This window comes from Brachycentrus maculatus, unplaced genomic scaffold, assembly GCF_059751285.1.
Source record: "Brachycentrus maculatus isolate JH-2025_06_01 unplaced genomic scaffold, ASM5975128v1 h1tg000781l, whole genome shotgun sequence".
Classification (NCBI taxonomy): domain Eukaryota; kingdom Metazoa; phylum Arthropoda; class Insecta; order Trichoptera; family Brachycentridae; genus Brachycentrus; species Brachycentrus maculatus.
The window spans coordinates 578,622-594,796 of record NW_028281509.1 but is presented as its reverse complement, the minus strand read 5'-3'; the positions used below and the strand labels follow the sequence as shown (position 1 = coordinate 594,796).

Here is a 16,175-nt window from a genome sequence, read left to right as displayed (position 1 = left end):
TTTTACAATCACACTTTTTATTTTATATGTAATCAATTGTTTAAGTTAAAAATGAAAGTCGTTTAAAATGAAACCAACTGTTGCTAAAAGTAAATGAGTTTTTTTTTTCAACAACAAAAAAACTCTCTGTGAACTGTCCGTATCCAACGGAGCATATGGCACCGTATCAGATCAAATGTTAACTGGGTTTATAATGATAGTCCTTTTTTCTGGTTTTTGGTTATAAGAGTAGAGTTAAAATATTTTTTGGGTTATAAAAAATTAAAGATAAAGGAACCCATAAACGACATTGTTGATTCATGACAAGGGAAATTGAAAAAAAATGTGTGAAGAATTAGGTAGGAAAGGGGATCATTGGCAATGGATTGTGAACACGTACACGTACTGTTGGTTTGTGCTAATATCTTAATGTGATATTGAAATCACATGTCAATAAAAAACGCTATTGGTAATAAAAGATAATGAAGGAAGATTTCAAGAATTAACGTTAGTTTTACACGTATATTTCAGACATTATTGCAACCATTTTTTTGTATTAATTTTTTTTCTTGATATATTTTTAATTTAAAATCCTCTCTCTGGATACTCGTTTATTACTTACATTATTTTGTCATAGACTGATAAAAGACATGTCTATTTTTTGCAGTTGCAAATTTATGAGTACCTTAAATATCTTTTATATTATATAAAAATGCTAAATACATATCAAATAATCCTATGGAAAAACGTCGATTAGGATCAGCTTAGACTGAGTTTATTTAAAGGATCTGTTATACAGTTTGATATGGTAAAAGTTTTCCGTCTATTGAAAAACGGCACATAATAGAATTAAAGCTTTGGGGAAGCTTTTAGCTTGGATCGAGATTTATCAATCACTTTCCTATTTAGCATCCGCGGTTCTGCGGTCCTCATTCTACAAAACGTGTACACGCATAAATTATGCGCCTTTTGAAAGATTTTCATTTCAGAAGCGGGTGATGAAAAACTAGACTTTGTTTACTGAGACCGTTTTATTATACCTTGCGAGATTTTCTGTCAATCAAAAGGGACTTGTTAAGTGGGTGATAATAACAATCAACCATTATCCATTTTCTAAAACAGCAACGCTTTACAATCACGTTTTGTAATAACATTTTACAATATTTCTTTTGCATTAAGTAAAAGAAGCTAAATTTCACGGGTTAAATTGTTTCATATCTATCACATATTAGTATCAAACTTATTGTGTTTTCTATGAAAAAAAAATTATTGACCGTTTTCAAGACATAGTTTTTTTTTATAAAATTTTATTACTATCGATAAAATGTTTACAAATTCAATACAACTAAATTTGAAATAACAAAAATCATCATCCGTCGTTACTAATATTTTCACCCTTCTGATGATGGCGAGTAAACCATGTCACGATCGTAACATTAAAATATTTTGATAATCCAGAGCTAAAACGACTTTTTTTGCAAAATAATGATGCTTTTTAAAACTGAATATATTATATAATAATTGAACTGCGAATTATTTACAGTTAAAAGCCTATGAAAAGTTAATTAGTTGAAAAAAAGTTAAAAACTGCATTTAATAGAAAAAGGTTTAAATTTAAATAAAAAAAAAATATTTCATGGCATTTTTTTTTACTTTGTAAATTCTCAATATGGCTTCCCAGGAAAAAAATACCCAACGTCCTACAAATGTTATAAATGTTAATACAAGTATTATGTATGAGGTATGTATGTATTTTATTCGACTTGCGATGGGTTAAAAAATGTATGTTTATTTTATATTGTAGGTAGTATTGATATTCTCAAAAGTTTAGGATGATAAATAATGTTAATAGTATTGAATTTTACATTTTTATAAATATAATCGACTTTTCAATAATGTGGTAATCATTAATTGAGAGATCTGTGTTGTAACATACAAATAAATATGTTTTTCTTGAAAATACATATTATTTCTATAACTTATGACTACAGTAAGTCCTCTATATGCGTGATTTTGACTAACGTGAATTCGTACTTAGGTACTCGGTTTTTAAAAATATTTTTTCATTTTTATTTTTATTTGTCTTTTGTTTATATAAACTGTTGTGTTGATGGGATATAGAAGACGCGTCAGCAAATCAGATACTTAGGATAGGGAAGGTTAATGTGAAAACAAATCACAAACACCCAAACCAATTGAATATAAATCTTTCTTTAATATTTTTCGCAATTAGTGAAAAAAAAAAACCCTGGTTGCCAATTTCACAGCCGAGAGTCTACCAAAGTTTAACTCTAACAATGTTGAAGAAATGTAAATTGTATTCTCAAATTAATACATTCCATAAAAATGGAGACCAAAGTTAACATTATAAAACAATTCTACCCATTATTGACAACCACACTACTCAAATTCTTGGAAATTCTATATATATGAACCAATTTAGAAACCTTGTTCTTGAATCACTAGAACTTCACTAGAGACATCTATTGGTGAGATGTAAAGAAGCTTTTTATGAAGCAGAAACTCTTATATTAGTATGTGAGGTCCGAATCCTGGATTATAATCACACACATGAGAAACGCCATCAAATCCTATTTTCATTTTTATTATTTAAGCTTATAATTTGACCAGATAATTTATTTACAACATTTTGAGTGTGTCCAAATACTTGTTCACAAAATCTGGATTATCTCCAATTACAGGAGTTATTTTCATATAATTTTTTGACAACTCATCAAAGATGAAGAAGAATACGGAAGCCTGGGCATTTACGGGGCTTAAAAGCTTAAAAGCTTAAAAGCTTTTTACATCTTTACATCTTAAGCTTTACATCTCACCAATAGATGTCTCTAGTGAAGTTCTAGTGATTCAAAAACAAGGTTTCTTAATTGGTTCATATATATAGAACTTCCAAGAATTTGAGTAGTGTGGTTGTCAATAATGGGTAGAATTGGTGAATGTTACACGTGTGTAAAATGATCACTTAAACCAGCCGATGACGGTCGTCAGCCCCGTAAATGCCCAGGCTTCCATATTCTTCTTCATCTTTGATGAGATGTCAAAAAATAATATGAAAATAAATCCTGTAATTGGAGGTAATCCAGATTTTGTGAACAAGTATTTGGACACACTCAAAATGTTGTAAATAAATTATCTGGTCAAATTATAAGCTTGAATAATAAAAATGAAAATAGTATTTTCTGGCGTTTCTCATGTGTGTAATTATAATCCAGGATTCAGACCTCACATACTAATATAAGAGTTTCTGCTTCATAAAAAGCTTCTTTACATCTCACCAATTGATGTCTCTAGTGAAGTTCTAGTGATTCAAGAACAAGGTTTCTAAATTGGTTCATATATATAGAACTTCCAAGAATTTGGGTAGTGTGGTTGTCAATAATGGGTAGAATTGGTGAATGTTACACGTGTGTAAAGTGATCATTATAAAACAATATGAAAAGGATGAAAAGATGGCTGACATCGCACGCGCTTATAAAATGAAAGTAGCATTTTTATAACATACCATATAACAAACAAAAAAACTAATATTTCTAACACGAAAATCTTTGAAACGAATTAATGACGTAAGTAGAGGACTTACTATATTACGAATTTCGTTTGTATCAAAGTATTAATTTTCATTCAAAGTTCATCTCTTTTCCAAAAATTTACTTGGTGACTATGCGACTCTAGACGCTAAAGCTTTTTAGTTAAATATGAAAGTCGTTTACTTTTAATTAAAAAAGTTACACAAGAAGTTACCTAATTTGCATGCGCCTACTGGTGCAGGCTTAATTTGTTTTATTTAAATAGATTGAACCCTTTTCTGATTAAATTAAATACACAAACAAAGCCAAGATTCCCGTATGAAAAATGATTGCTGATTCAATCGATTAAAAATATATTATAACGATTAAATAAAAATCCTATTATGACATATTTGACCTGAAAAAACGCAATAGAATAAGTAATAAAACTTCTACTCTTTTATCATTAAAAAAAAATCATACATATTTTTTAAATTTTGGAACTCTACGCTGAAAGTTACCAATTTTTGTGTCGCAAACTCTTAAGCCAGAGTTTCTCGATTAGAATCCACTCTACCAGAATTTGATACTTATTTCTAATGAGCCGCTAAGGCTCACAGGAATAGTTGAAATTGATAAATTTGTGCGAATAATAAAAACACATTTTTTTTCTTAATATATAAATATTAAATCCACAAAATTACTCAAACAACGTATGTACAATATATCAATCAATATTTTGTTCATTTTTTCTTAATTATTTTTTGATATTTTATGAACCGTATTAAAATGGCTAAAAAAATTATAAAATTACATATCCTACAAATATAACATAAACTTATGTCTAACTAGTTATACTAAACCCAGATGCGCGTTGTTGTAAGCCAGCCTTGTTTAATGGATAAAAAATAATTAAAAAAACACACATTAATAACAATAATATCATTGTAAATGTTTAATAAAATAATAATTATTTCAAATGTTTGTGAAGTAATTTTGTTTTTAAAGCCTTAACATTGCAATACGAATTACGAAAATGAAAAATAAGACATTGAACTATGTTTAGGTAGGGTAATTTTACCGTTTCACTCGACTTTTGGTGTTCGGCGGGAAGGGTAAATTTACCTTTTCACTCAACTCGTCGTAACTTGCGTGTAAGTTAATTTTACGCATGACTTTTGCGGTATCTTTTCATCTCATATCGATGTATGCAGTATGGGTAAATGCTTCACTTCTTTACAGAGATTTTATCTCTATTATAAGCGCGAATCCGCCCGCAGATGGTGTGTTAAGTTTTGCGTATGTTGCTGTTACGTTCAATAGATACCGCTGCCATTACGATAAAAACATGTTTCAATCACATACATACAGTATGTACGAATACAACGTATCTTAATTTCAAACCAATCAGTGAATAAAACAAGGAGAATAAAGATTTTGAAAAAAAATATTAATTTTCATATTTTAATTTTTACGGACAGAAAAAAAAATTGAAAACAAAAACAATATTTGATTAATATTATTAATATTCATGCTCGCTAAAAATACCAATACGTAATTCAAAACACAAATTTCTACTCACACAACAACTTTCTTTAAGTTGAATATTGGATAATGCATAACTTCATTTATTTTTTTCAGGTGCAATATTTGAGCAAGGAACTGATGAAGTGCAGTCAGCATTTCGCTTCGCTATGCAGAACCATAACCAAAATATCTCCAACAGAAGGTTCGAACTACAGGCTTACGTCGATGTCATCAATACTGCCGATGCATTCAAACTCTCCAGACTGAGTGAGTATAATAAATATTACTTGAAATTACTACCTCACTAATTAAAAAACTTGAAAGTGATAAAATTTACAATAACATTTTCATTATTACATGTGCATACAACAAAATTATTATTTAAGATAAAAACTTCACATTTCAAAAACTTAATATTATAAACGCATATTTTACGAGAGGTAAGAGGATCCAGAATCGGTTGAACTAAAGACAAAGGGGTCTAAAAAGTTGTATTTTGGATTGCGCAAAAGGTGAATTTTTTTTTATATTTAATGTACGCACGCTGGGCTTGATGTTTTGGGTTCAGTTCCCAGGGGGGTCAAGTAAAACAAAGTGAATTTTTCACTGTAATTTTCATTCAATATTTCCCTGAACTTTCACCCGAAGCGAAGGGCTGATTACCTTTATTTCATGTGTTTACGAGAAAAACAACACTGCGATTATATGATGCAGTGCCCTTTGCACTATTGGGTGCGGATAAGGGTTATATAATAAAAACATCAGAAACATAGTTAAGAATTTCGTAAAATTTAATAAAAGTATCAGTTTCAGCAGACTTAATGCTTTTCATGAAATTCGTATTGCGTTGAGATAGTATTTAAATTAGTATGAGTAAAATTAACATTGTCACAGGCTCCGTATTTAAAGCCGTCTGTATTTCATAATTCCCCAGTGGTTGGCTACGTCCGAGGGGTGGATTCAGGAAATTGTGTTTCAGCCTTTAAAATTAATTGGCGTACTGCGACCTGTATACGAACCATAATTTTCGTACGGCTAACCGGATGAAATTGGAAGGAAAATCAAGAAAACTAAGGAAAAATCTCCAGTTACACCAATACTAATATTCGTACGGTTAACCGGGTAAAAATTGGAAGGAAAATCAAGAAAAACGAGGAAAAATCTCAAGTTACGCCTATACTAATATTTGTACGGTTAACCGGGTAAAGTTGGAAGAAAAATCATGAAAACCGAGGAAAAATCTCAAGTTACACCAACACAAATATTCTTACGGCTAACCGGGTGAAATAAAAAGGATATCAAGAAAACCGAAGATAAATCTCCAGTTCAACCAATACAAAAATTTGTACGGCAAACCGGGTAAAATTGGAAGCAAAATCAAGAAAACCGAGTAAAATCTACAGTTACACCGATACAAATATTCGTACGGCAAACCGGGTAAAATTGGAAGGAAATCAAACTCTCAAGTTACACCAATATTGTTTTCGGTGTAACTCGAGATTTTTCTCGGTTTTCTTGATTTCCTTCCAATTTCATTCGGTTATCCGTACGAAAATTATGTATATACAGGTCGCAGTACGCCAATGAATTCTAAGGGCTGAAACACAATATCCTGAATCCCCCTCGGACGCATCCGCAAAGGATGTAATTGATCTTTGAAACAGTACTTCTATTATTAGCGCAAGCAAAACATCCAAGAAAGATTTTTAAAACAAATAAAAATGCTTATTTTTTATGATATCAAGTGACGGATTCATGATTTAATCAATCCTGGAAACCAAATACTTCAATTACTTTCCTAAAGATATTTTTTCAATATATTAAATTCCAAAAAAATAAATTTAAACCATTTTTCTACATGTTAATAAAAAAAATTACGCGAAAATAACATAAATTATATTTTTTATATATAAATATAAATATATGTATACAAATATAAAATAATAATAATAAAACCCTTATTCGCACCCCAATGGTGCATAGGGCACTGCTTCATATGAACGCAGTGTTATTTTGATCGTTTACACATGAAGGAAAGCCCTCCGCTTCAGGTACCAGTCCAGGGTAATATTAAATTAATATTACAGTGAAAAAATCAATTATATTTATTTTACCCCCCTTGGGAATCGAACCCGGGACCTTCAGAACAGTAGCCGAGCGTGCTGACCATTACACTACGGAGGCGGTATACGATTATATTTATAAATATTAAATTTATATCAATCAGATAACTCACAAACATAAACGAGAGAACAGCGTAACTAATTTGTAGATTGTCAAAAGTATAAACGTCTAGCAAATGATTTTTTTTTAAATTGTAACTAAATGACATAAATTTAAAAAAGGAGTGTAAACTATTAAATGGGATAAAGATGAATTAATACAAGGAACGAGAGAGTTAAAGGCTGTTTTTATGTGGGAACGGAAAAGGAGAAGGAAAATTGGGTAAAAGAAAGAGAATGACAATCCCAAGGGTTTGTACTATCATAGCTGTGCCTATGTAAGTTACGATCATGATAACACTCCTTCAATATGTTGCAGAGCTGATGCACCATTAAGTGTGGATAAGGGATAGAATGAGGTTAATATTTTTAAAATAAATATTGTAAGGGGTTAATGGGAAGGAATACTACGCAAGCGCAATCTGTCTGTGAACTAATTATTTTTTATGCAGAAATATTAATGAAACTGCTAAACATTATATGAACAAATAATGAATAAAACATTTTGAAGTTTTTAATTTTAATTTGAAGCTTTTATTGTACGTGTCTTCAAAAGGTGAATTTATACGAATTTTTTAATTTATGTTTCATATTTTATGAGAAAATATCAATATCAACAAATCATCTGTATAGTTTCAGTTATTATTATATTATTATAAAAGTTTTTTGTGTGTGCTTTTTCCGAAATCAAATTTAAATAGATTTTTTATTATTATTTTACATTATTCTGGTTAAACAAAAATAAACTTGAAGAAATTTTCTGTGTAAAATCATTGAATGATACAATGTCATTTTTTAGTATTTTATTTTATTATCTTTCGATTAAATTTCAGGCTCTCATTAAATTTGTTATTTTATTTATAAATAAAATAAAAAACAGTTATAAACCAAACTTACAATTCACAATAAAGTATTATTGTCAACACTGATGTATGGGGGTGAAACATGGCATTGGAAATAGAAGGCTGAAGCCGAGTGTTCACTTTTGGGATGGGACATTTAATCTTTAACAAAAATGTATACATTAGAAGGTATTTTAGGGTAAGTTGGATGTTATTATAATATTAAGAATGGTTTCATAATGCGTTTTATACATAAAGAGAGCAAATGCTGAAAAAAAGAACGAATAAAACAATTTATGTGGGAAATGTGAATGGAAGAACAAAGCGAGGATGGCCAACGAAGACTTGGCACGATAAAACCAATCAAAATATGAAATCTGGTTGTGCGAAAAAGCTATAAAACTAAATGCATGGATTCATTGTAAGCTATATATGTTAGGACAGAGGAGTGTGACGTTCTATACTCTCTGCATGTTCTCTAATGGCACACCGCATTGGTAGTTGTAGCAGCAGTAGTCGGAGTATTTTTTCTCATCATCTGAGAACAAAACATATATTTAAACAATTAATTTAATATAGAAGACAGAATAACACCAAAATTCAAAAAAGAGAATATTTTTTTATGTACTCTAAGCTTGAGCATAGCAGTACGAGTATGTTATTCGAAAAATCAAACATACTGTAGTCTCTCCTTCATCTTCATAATTTTTTTGAATAAACTATACCTACCACATTTATTTAATTTACTTCGCTGATAAAATTTTACTTGAATCATGTATAATATGTACGTGTATGAAAAATGTGATAAAAATTTTAAGAATAAGAAAGTTTCTGCACTGGCATCTCAATCGAATGAAAAATTAAAGTTTTTTTTTTCAAATAGTCCCTTAATACTATTCATTAGATAAGGAACAAATTGATATAACGAATAACTGAAAATAAATATATAAAACGAAAATTTTAAAACACTTAATATATTGTGAATAAGTAATTTTAAAAAAATCTGGCAAAAATAGTTTTACAATGTAAAAACAGGTGAAGTAATTTAAAAATAAACATTCATGCATTTCGTGGATGAAAAATATGCTTACTTCAACCATGGATGTCACCAAAGAAAAAGTACTTTTTTTATAAAATATTTTCAATTAAAGATTAAATGTAACTTAATAACTGAAATTTGAGTTATATAGTGACAACTACAAAAGTCAAGTTTTTCATGAGTGGAATGGTGAATATTATACGGATATAGTCATAACTTAACCAGTCTATGACATATTTTAAGCACTGTAAATGCCAAGACTTCCACATTGTTTTTCAATTTTTGAACTTTTTCAAGTGGTTTTACATCGATGTATTTAGTATCAAACACTGTATTATGATAAAACCATTTTTCAATGATGTAAACTGTGGTATTACACGTTATATTTAAATTAAAAATTTAAGCAACGTGATTACCAAATCAATTAATTAAAAATAATACCTTAAGATTTCTATTTCAGTAAAATATTATGTTGCTTATAATCATTTTAATGAAATATTACGGTTACAGATATTTATTCAAAGCAAACAATGAAATTGTTCACCACAAACCATATATATTACAAAACTTTGGCCAGCCCGAGAAGTCTATGTAGCCAGTAGCTACACCATTCTCTGACAATATAAACTGTCTTCAAGTCGAGTTCATTGAATCAATTTTAATGGGCAATAACGGGTGCAAAAAACCTTGTTTTCACGTTCAGAGGGAATATAAATCATTCCGTTGAGCAGCCAAAAATCACTTGAGCCCAAATTTCTTTTAGCGCATTTTGGAAAACCTAAATCACGCTTACCCGACCAAAGTGAGTTTGTCGTGGAGGGTTAGTGGGAATAAATTGATCACTTCAATATTCTTTTTCGCTATTTTATGACGAAAGTTTTCGGAGTTCTCGTGTGGACATTACGATAGAAATTGACTTTGCAAAATAAAGTCATTTCAAATAATCATAACTTAACATCACTTACGGTAAAAATATATTCTTTTTATTCTGCGTCGTTGTCCTCATTGCCTGGGGTCGTGATCATTCTCTCTCCGTAAAGTCCTTCACCTCTCCCGACACACGCTGATCCCGATCCACTGATCAACTCGTGGCAGCCTTGATTTAGTTAGTCTGTCTAGCGGGTGATCTTCCTCTTCTACTACTTTAACCCCCACCCCTAATGACTATTAACTGTTTAAGGGTTTTATAGTTTATTTTAACGATGTATCCAAAAACTGAAGAACTGTTCTCAAACAGATGGAGGAAATTCAGAAATCTACATTTAGCCCCAAAAAGCGGACATTATTTAAATTAAAAAATGATCTCAAATTTAAGATCGAAAATACATTATACTATAAAATCAACTTTCCATAGATAGCTAGGCATAAAAAAAGATTTTTTTTTGTATTTTTTTAAATCGAATTATTATATAGCCTTTAAGGTAAAGTAAAAAATATTATTATTAATCATTAAAGTACTAAATATTAGGTGTAATGATATTAACCCGCCGTTTGCCGATAGATGGCACTAGTTTTTGTATGTGCACGTACTTGAAATTGGCAACGTATTTCTTAATGTTATTATTTATAGCCGCTGTCAAACGTGTAATAAGTCGTTCACAAGACATCAAGACATATAAAAAAGAATATTATCGCAAGAAATTTGATTTCCGCTTCACACTGAAAGTAAACTGCTGTTAAAGTGCATAGATTGCTTGAGTAGGCTTATTTTGAGCATACTCCATCAAAAAAAAACTCCAGAGAATGGTTTCAACTTTTCAATAAGGCGATATTAATCTAATCACAACAAAAACCTGGCCAACACGAAAATAAGTTTAAAGACAACGATTTGCAATCATTATTGGATGAAGATTCAAATCAGTTGCAACAATAGCACTGGAAACAACTGTTTTTAGACGTCTACACATAGTGAAAAAGATTAAAAGAAAATAATTTGGGTGCCATATGAATTTGAAGGACATGGACATGGAAAAAAGAAAATTTACTTGCAAAATCTTACTTGTCAAACAGAAAAGAAAAATTGTAATTTATATTTATAGCACTAACTTAGTGATTTTCCATTTTATAATAAAAATGTTATTTTGTTTTAAAATCACTATAAATATTTTATAATAACTTAAATTTAATGTCTACCGATTTCGAAGCTAATCGCTTATTTATCAAGACTGATTATAGAAGCGGTTAGCTTCGAAACCGGTAGACATTATTATAAAGTTATAACAAAATATTTACAGTGATTCTAAAACAAAGTTATATTTTTACACATTTTAAGAAAAGAAAGAGTTTCCTGCATTGAAACATACAGGAGAAAAAAGTGGATTTGTTCTGACAATTTTGATGGAAAAAGTGGTAAATGGGCTAAGAGACATGGCAAAGTGATTTTGCTACACGACAATGCTGACTGCCGGACTGGTTAAGCCAGTCCAAGAAACATTTGAAGCACTAGGCTGGGAGGTCTTACCCCACCCCGCGTATTTACCAGACATAGCCTCTTCAGATTACCACTTGTTCCAATCAATGCAAAACGGACTGTCGGAGGAGCACTTGGGTTCCTACAAAAAAGTTAAAATTTGGATAGTCCAATATATTACCTCAAAAGACCATCATTTCATCCAGCACGGATCCCGTGCTTTACAAGGAAGATGGACGAAAGTAGTAGTTGGTGATGGCAATTATTTCGATCAATGAATTTTTCCTTTTCATAATGAAAAAAATGGCTAAATTTAGAAATAAAAACGGCAATTTTTTATGCGCACTCGAAACATTATTATTGTTAATTACATTTTTTTAGGTGAGAAAGAATAATAAATATTGCTACTTTGGTAATTTACAGAAATAATTGTTATTATCAAGCACTGAGTAAATGAAATTCATTCTTTCTAATTTTAATAAATAATAATAAATATTGCTACTTTGGTAATTTACAGAAATAATTGTTATTATCAAGCACTGAGTAAATGAAATTCATTCTTTCTAATTTTAATAAATAATAATAAATATTGCTACTTTGGTAATTTACAGAAATAATTGTTATTATCAAGCACTGAGTAAATGAAATTCATTCTTTCTAATTTTAATAAATAATAATAAATATTGCTACTTTGGTAATTTACAGAAATAATTGTTATTATCAAGCACTGAGTAAATGAAATTCATTCTTTCTAATTTTAATAAATTAATTTTAGGTGGTGAAGACTTTTGAATTTGCCTTTAGGGTTAAAATTTCATTGAAAAAATAAAACTCTTTATTTAATCAAGCACTAATAAGGTAATGAAATTCAACAATATTTTTAATTAACTGAACTAATTTTGAACAGTTTTAAATGTTGTTTGGAAGCAGTAGTAAAGTTTTTTTTCACTTAGTGAGTATAACGCTATTTATTTTAATAAAAAAGTTTTATTTTTATCTGTGTGGCACCATAATGAGAAATGTACGAACTTTTTTGAGTTGAGTTATTTATCAATGAATGACTTTATTTACGAAAAATTTGGATTTATATAAATATATAATCACGTTTCAATTAAAACAAGTATCAACTTTTTGGTGTAAACCATTATTTTTATTTCAATGATTTTATTTTTCATTTATATTAAAATTTTAAAATACTTAGAATAATGATACGTGATTATAGAAAACGTCCTAGAAATTGTTACCATTGTGAAGAAATTTGTATTTCCATCGAGAATCTTTATAAGTCTTCGATGCTTTGTTGTTTTTTTTTTCAATTTATGCCACCAGGTGTGTTAAAAGTATCACAATTAAAGTTCACATTATGATTTTTTTTTAATTCGCTAAAAAAACAAAACGCAACAAATTTACACTGTTGAGCAGTTCACTATGGAAGAATATTAAAGGTTGTATAAATAGGCATAAAAATTCACAAAAGTCTTCAAAATCAAGAGCAGTGAGTTTAAATGTAAAAGTGAACAAATCCACGAAGTCCATTGTAGTTCTACTTCGCACCATGTCTGACGGAGTGAAATGAAAAAGTAGGGAATAAAATAACTTGAGCCGGAATAACATTGTACGTTCCTCGCAATACACCCTTTGTTCGGGGTGTATAGACGGTCGCGCCATTACTTATTCTGCCTTAAATGCTCCTTTAAAGAGACTAAACATTGCGAAACTTTTATGAACATCTACCTCAACTGTTGCCATTGGACTTTATAAACAGGCAAAGCTGGTTCATTACGCTCGGGTACTCATTTTATAACATGCTCCATCATCATGATGCACTATTCAGAATATTTAATTTTGAAAGCAAACTTACATTCATGTTGCTATTTATGATAGATTCGTTTTTAATTACATATGAAAATGGGTAAACTTACGAGACATATTGAATTTCTAATTAGAAATTATACAAAAACCATTTTGTTTACATATTCCTCTACAAAATCTAAAAGGTCTCAATTATAACTTTTTTAATATCCTTATTTTATATTCTTCTTGAATTTTTTTTTGTGTGAGCACTTAATATTGTATATCCATTGTTCCGCAGCGTGTGTGCCGCGGCACACTGGTGTACCGTAGTGATTAGTTGCTGTGCCGCGGAAAAAAGTCTAGTTTTTTGCAGATAACACAATTGCTTCAAATTTTGATCGCCTGTGCTCAGTTGAGCAAGCTCACATTTCGCATTAAACATCATATGTTAAATGTGTTTACGCATTATATTTATTATGATTAAAAAAAAAAATATTAAATAGGCTATTTTTTTTCTTCTTTTGTGTACCTCGGAAATTTGGCAGGTGTACCTTAAACAGAAAAAGTTTATTGTTCGATATTTGGTAAATTTATGTCACAAGTATTACATAATGATATTTTATACACAAAGTTTAGTTATATTTTTATTTGTATTGCATCAAAGGATATACATATGTTAACGTAAGTTGATATTCGAGTTTTATTTAGTAATTAAAGGAAATAATATTTATTTTAAAAAAAATACTTACTATCGCGTTATAATTATATTAATTTTGAAATCATTTCAAAGTTTACAGAAAGTTTGAGTGTATCAAAATACTTGTTCACAAATCTGGGTTTTCTCCACTTAGATGAAGAAGAATATGCAAGCCTGGGTATCTAAAGGGCTTATGACCCGTTATTGGGTGGTTAAGCGATCAGTTTGTGATCATCCTGACTTACATTTTCTTCTTCATCTTTGTTGAGATAAAAAAGGATTTCATAGTTTTCAACAAAAAAATTTAATTGGCCTTGGTAAGTCTTAAAAGTATAATATGACATTATGGTCAATTGATAAGATAATTAGACTGATATGATAAAAATAAAAATATCTTGACACAATGTAAAACGCAATGACAAATATAAATAAAAATGATCGTTGTTGTAATTTTTTAAAAGTTTTAAATCTTCTTTTTTAAACCCTTATCCGTACCTCGATGGTGCACAGGGAACTGCATTATATAAACACAAAATTATCTTGATCGTCAGCTCTCAGCTTCACGTCCCAGTTTAGGGTAATATATAATAAATATAAGAGTGAATATATATCACTTATATTTATTTAGACCCCCTGGGTATCGAACCCGGGATTTCCAGAACGATACACCATTACACTACGGAGGTGGACAAGTTTCAAATAGTCTAAAAGTATTTATTCAAGTACGGTTTAAAAATTATTATGAAATTATCACGGGAAGCAATAAGTACGATATTTATCACTACGACACTTTTAAAGGAAATATTGGTAATGAAAAAATAAAAACAATTTTTTATTAAGTATTCTGCAAGATACAACATAAATCACACGATAACATTGACTTTACCAACTCTTTGAGAAAAGACAATATTGAATTCAGAATTAAGTAATAAAGTCAGATATTTTGGAAGTCAAATAAAAATAAACATTCATTATACTTTAAGCGCTGTTCGGTCAACAGGAAATGTGTTGAAAAAGTTTTATATATTTTATATAGGAAACGTTCAGTTTATTATAATATACGCAAGTAGCTCAACAATTTTTCCCTTTGGCATAAGTTATTCCGTGAAAATATGATAACAGCAAGGAAATTTAATGTCTTTCGTTCCGAAAATAAAACTTTTTTATGGCGTATGATTGATGAGTGTCTAAACAACTTTTAACAAAGGAAATATAAAATCTTTAGCCAATGCGTTAGTAAAAAACACTATACTTTGTCCACGCAGTTTCTTATGAGAGTGAAATAGCTATCTCTAAATAAAAATACATTTTATTTGAAGACAGCTATTTATATATTTATATCGTACTGAAGATCTTCCGTAATGAAGGCCCTGGGTTCGATTCCTAGGGGGGTCAAAAAATAAAAGTGTATTTTTCACTCAAAATATTTTTTCAATATTACCCTGGACTGCTACCTGAAGCAGGGGGCTGATCACCTTTCCTTCATGCGTTAACGATTAAGATAACACTGTGTTTATATGATGTAGTGCCCTATGCACTATCGGGTGCGGATAAGGAATTGAAGAATTTATGTATTTATAGCTATTGTATGTAAAAATCAAGCCGAGTGGGCTCACTTGAACAAACAGTATTTGAGTAGGTACATTTTCTGTTTTAAAACATTCCGTAAAAAAATGTTTCATGGTGTAAATTTAACGATCTTTCACATCCTACTGATTTCTTTGTGAGACAACTTGTCTAAAAAACTTAATCTTCAATAACTGCATTGTTCCAATTTCATTATGATTAGATGCTTATTGTAGGAAGAACATATCTTGTTCCCCTTGTAAAATTATGAATTTTGAAAATACTCAAATTGAAGATAAAATCACTATGGTGGGTGAATTGAATTCACTATGATAGTGTGTCATTCTTTCTTAAAGAGTGACTTTTTTGTGTTGTGAATTTTGAAAAATTCCAACGAAAAAAATTCTGATCGTAAAATACTCGATGATTTTGGCTTCAGCCTATTTTTGACAACTCTACAATATCAAATTTTTGTATTTGATAAAAACAAAATGATGAGTAATTCGAAATTTAACATATTCTTAAACACTCTTATAAAGTGTATTAATTTTTTTTTCACAAAAATATATCCA

General features: G+C 29.7%; 1 protein-coding gene across 1 annotated transcript in view; it reads left to right on the top strand.

Moving 5' to 3' along the window:
- The first annotated feature begins 5,153 nt into the window (after positions 1–5,153).
- GluRIB (Glutamate receptor IB) overlaps positions 5,154–16,175 on the top strand; it is a 229,210-nt gene continuing 218,188 nt past the window's right edge. Inside the window, exon 1 of the mRNA XM_088275073.1 lies at positions 5,154–5,300. Coding sequence (XP_088131199.1) covers positions 5,201–5,300 — 100 coding nt within the window. The 5' untranslated portion in view covers positions 5,154–5,200. The remainder of the gene's footprint in view (positions 5,301–16,175) is intronic.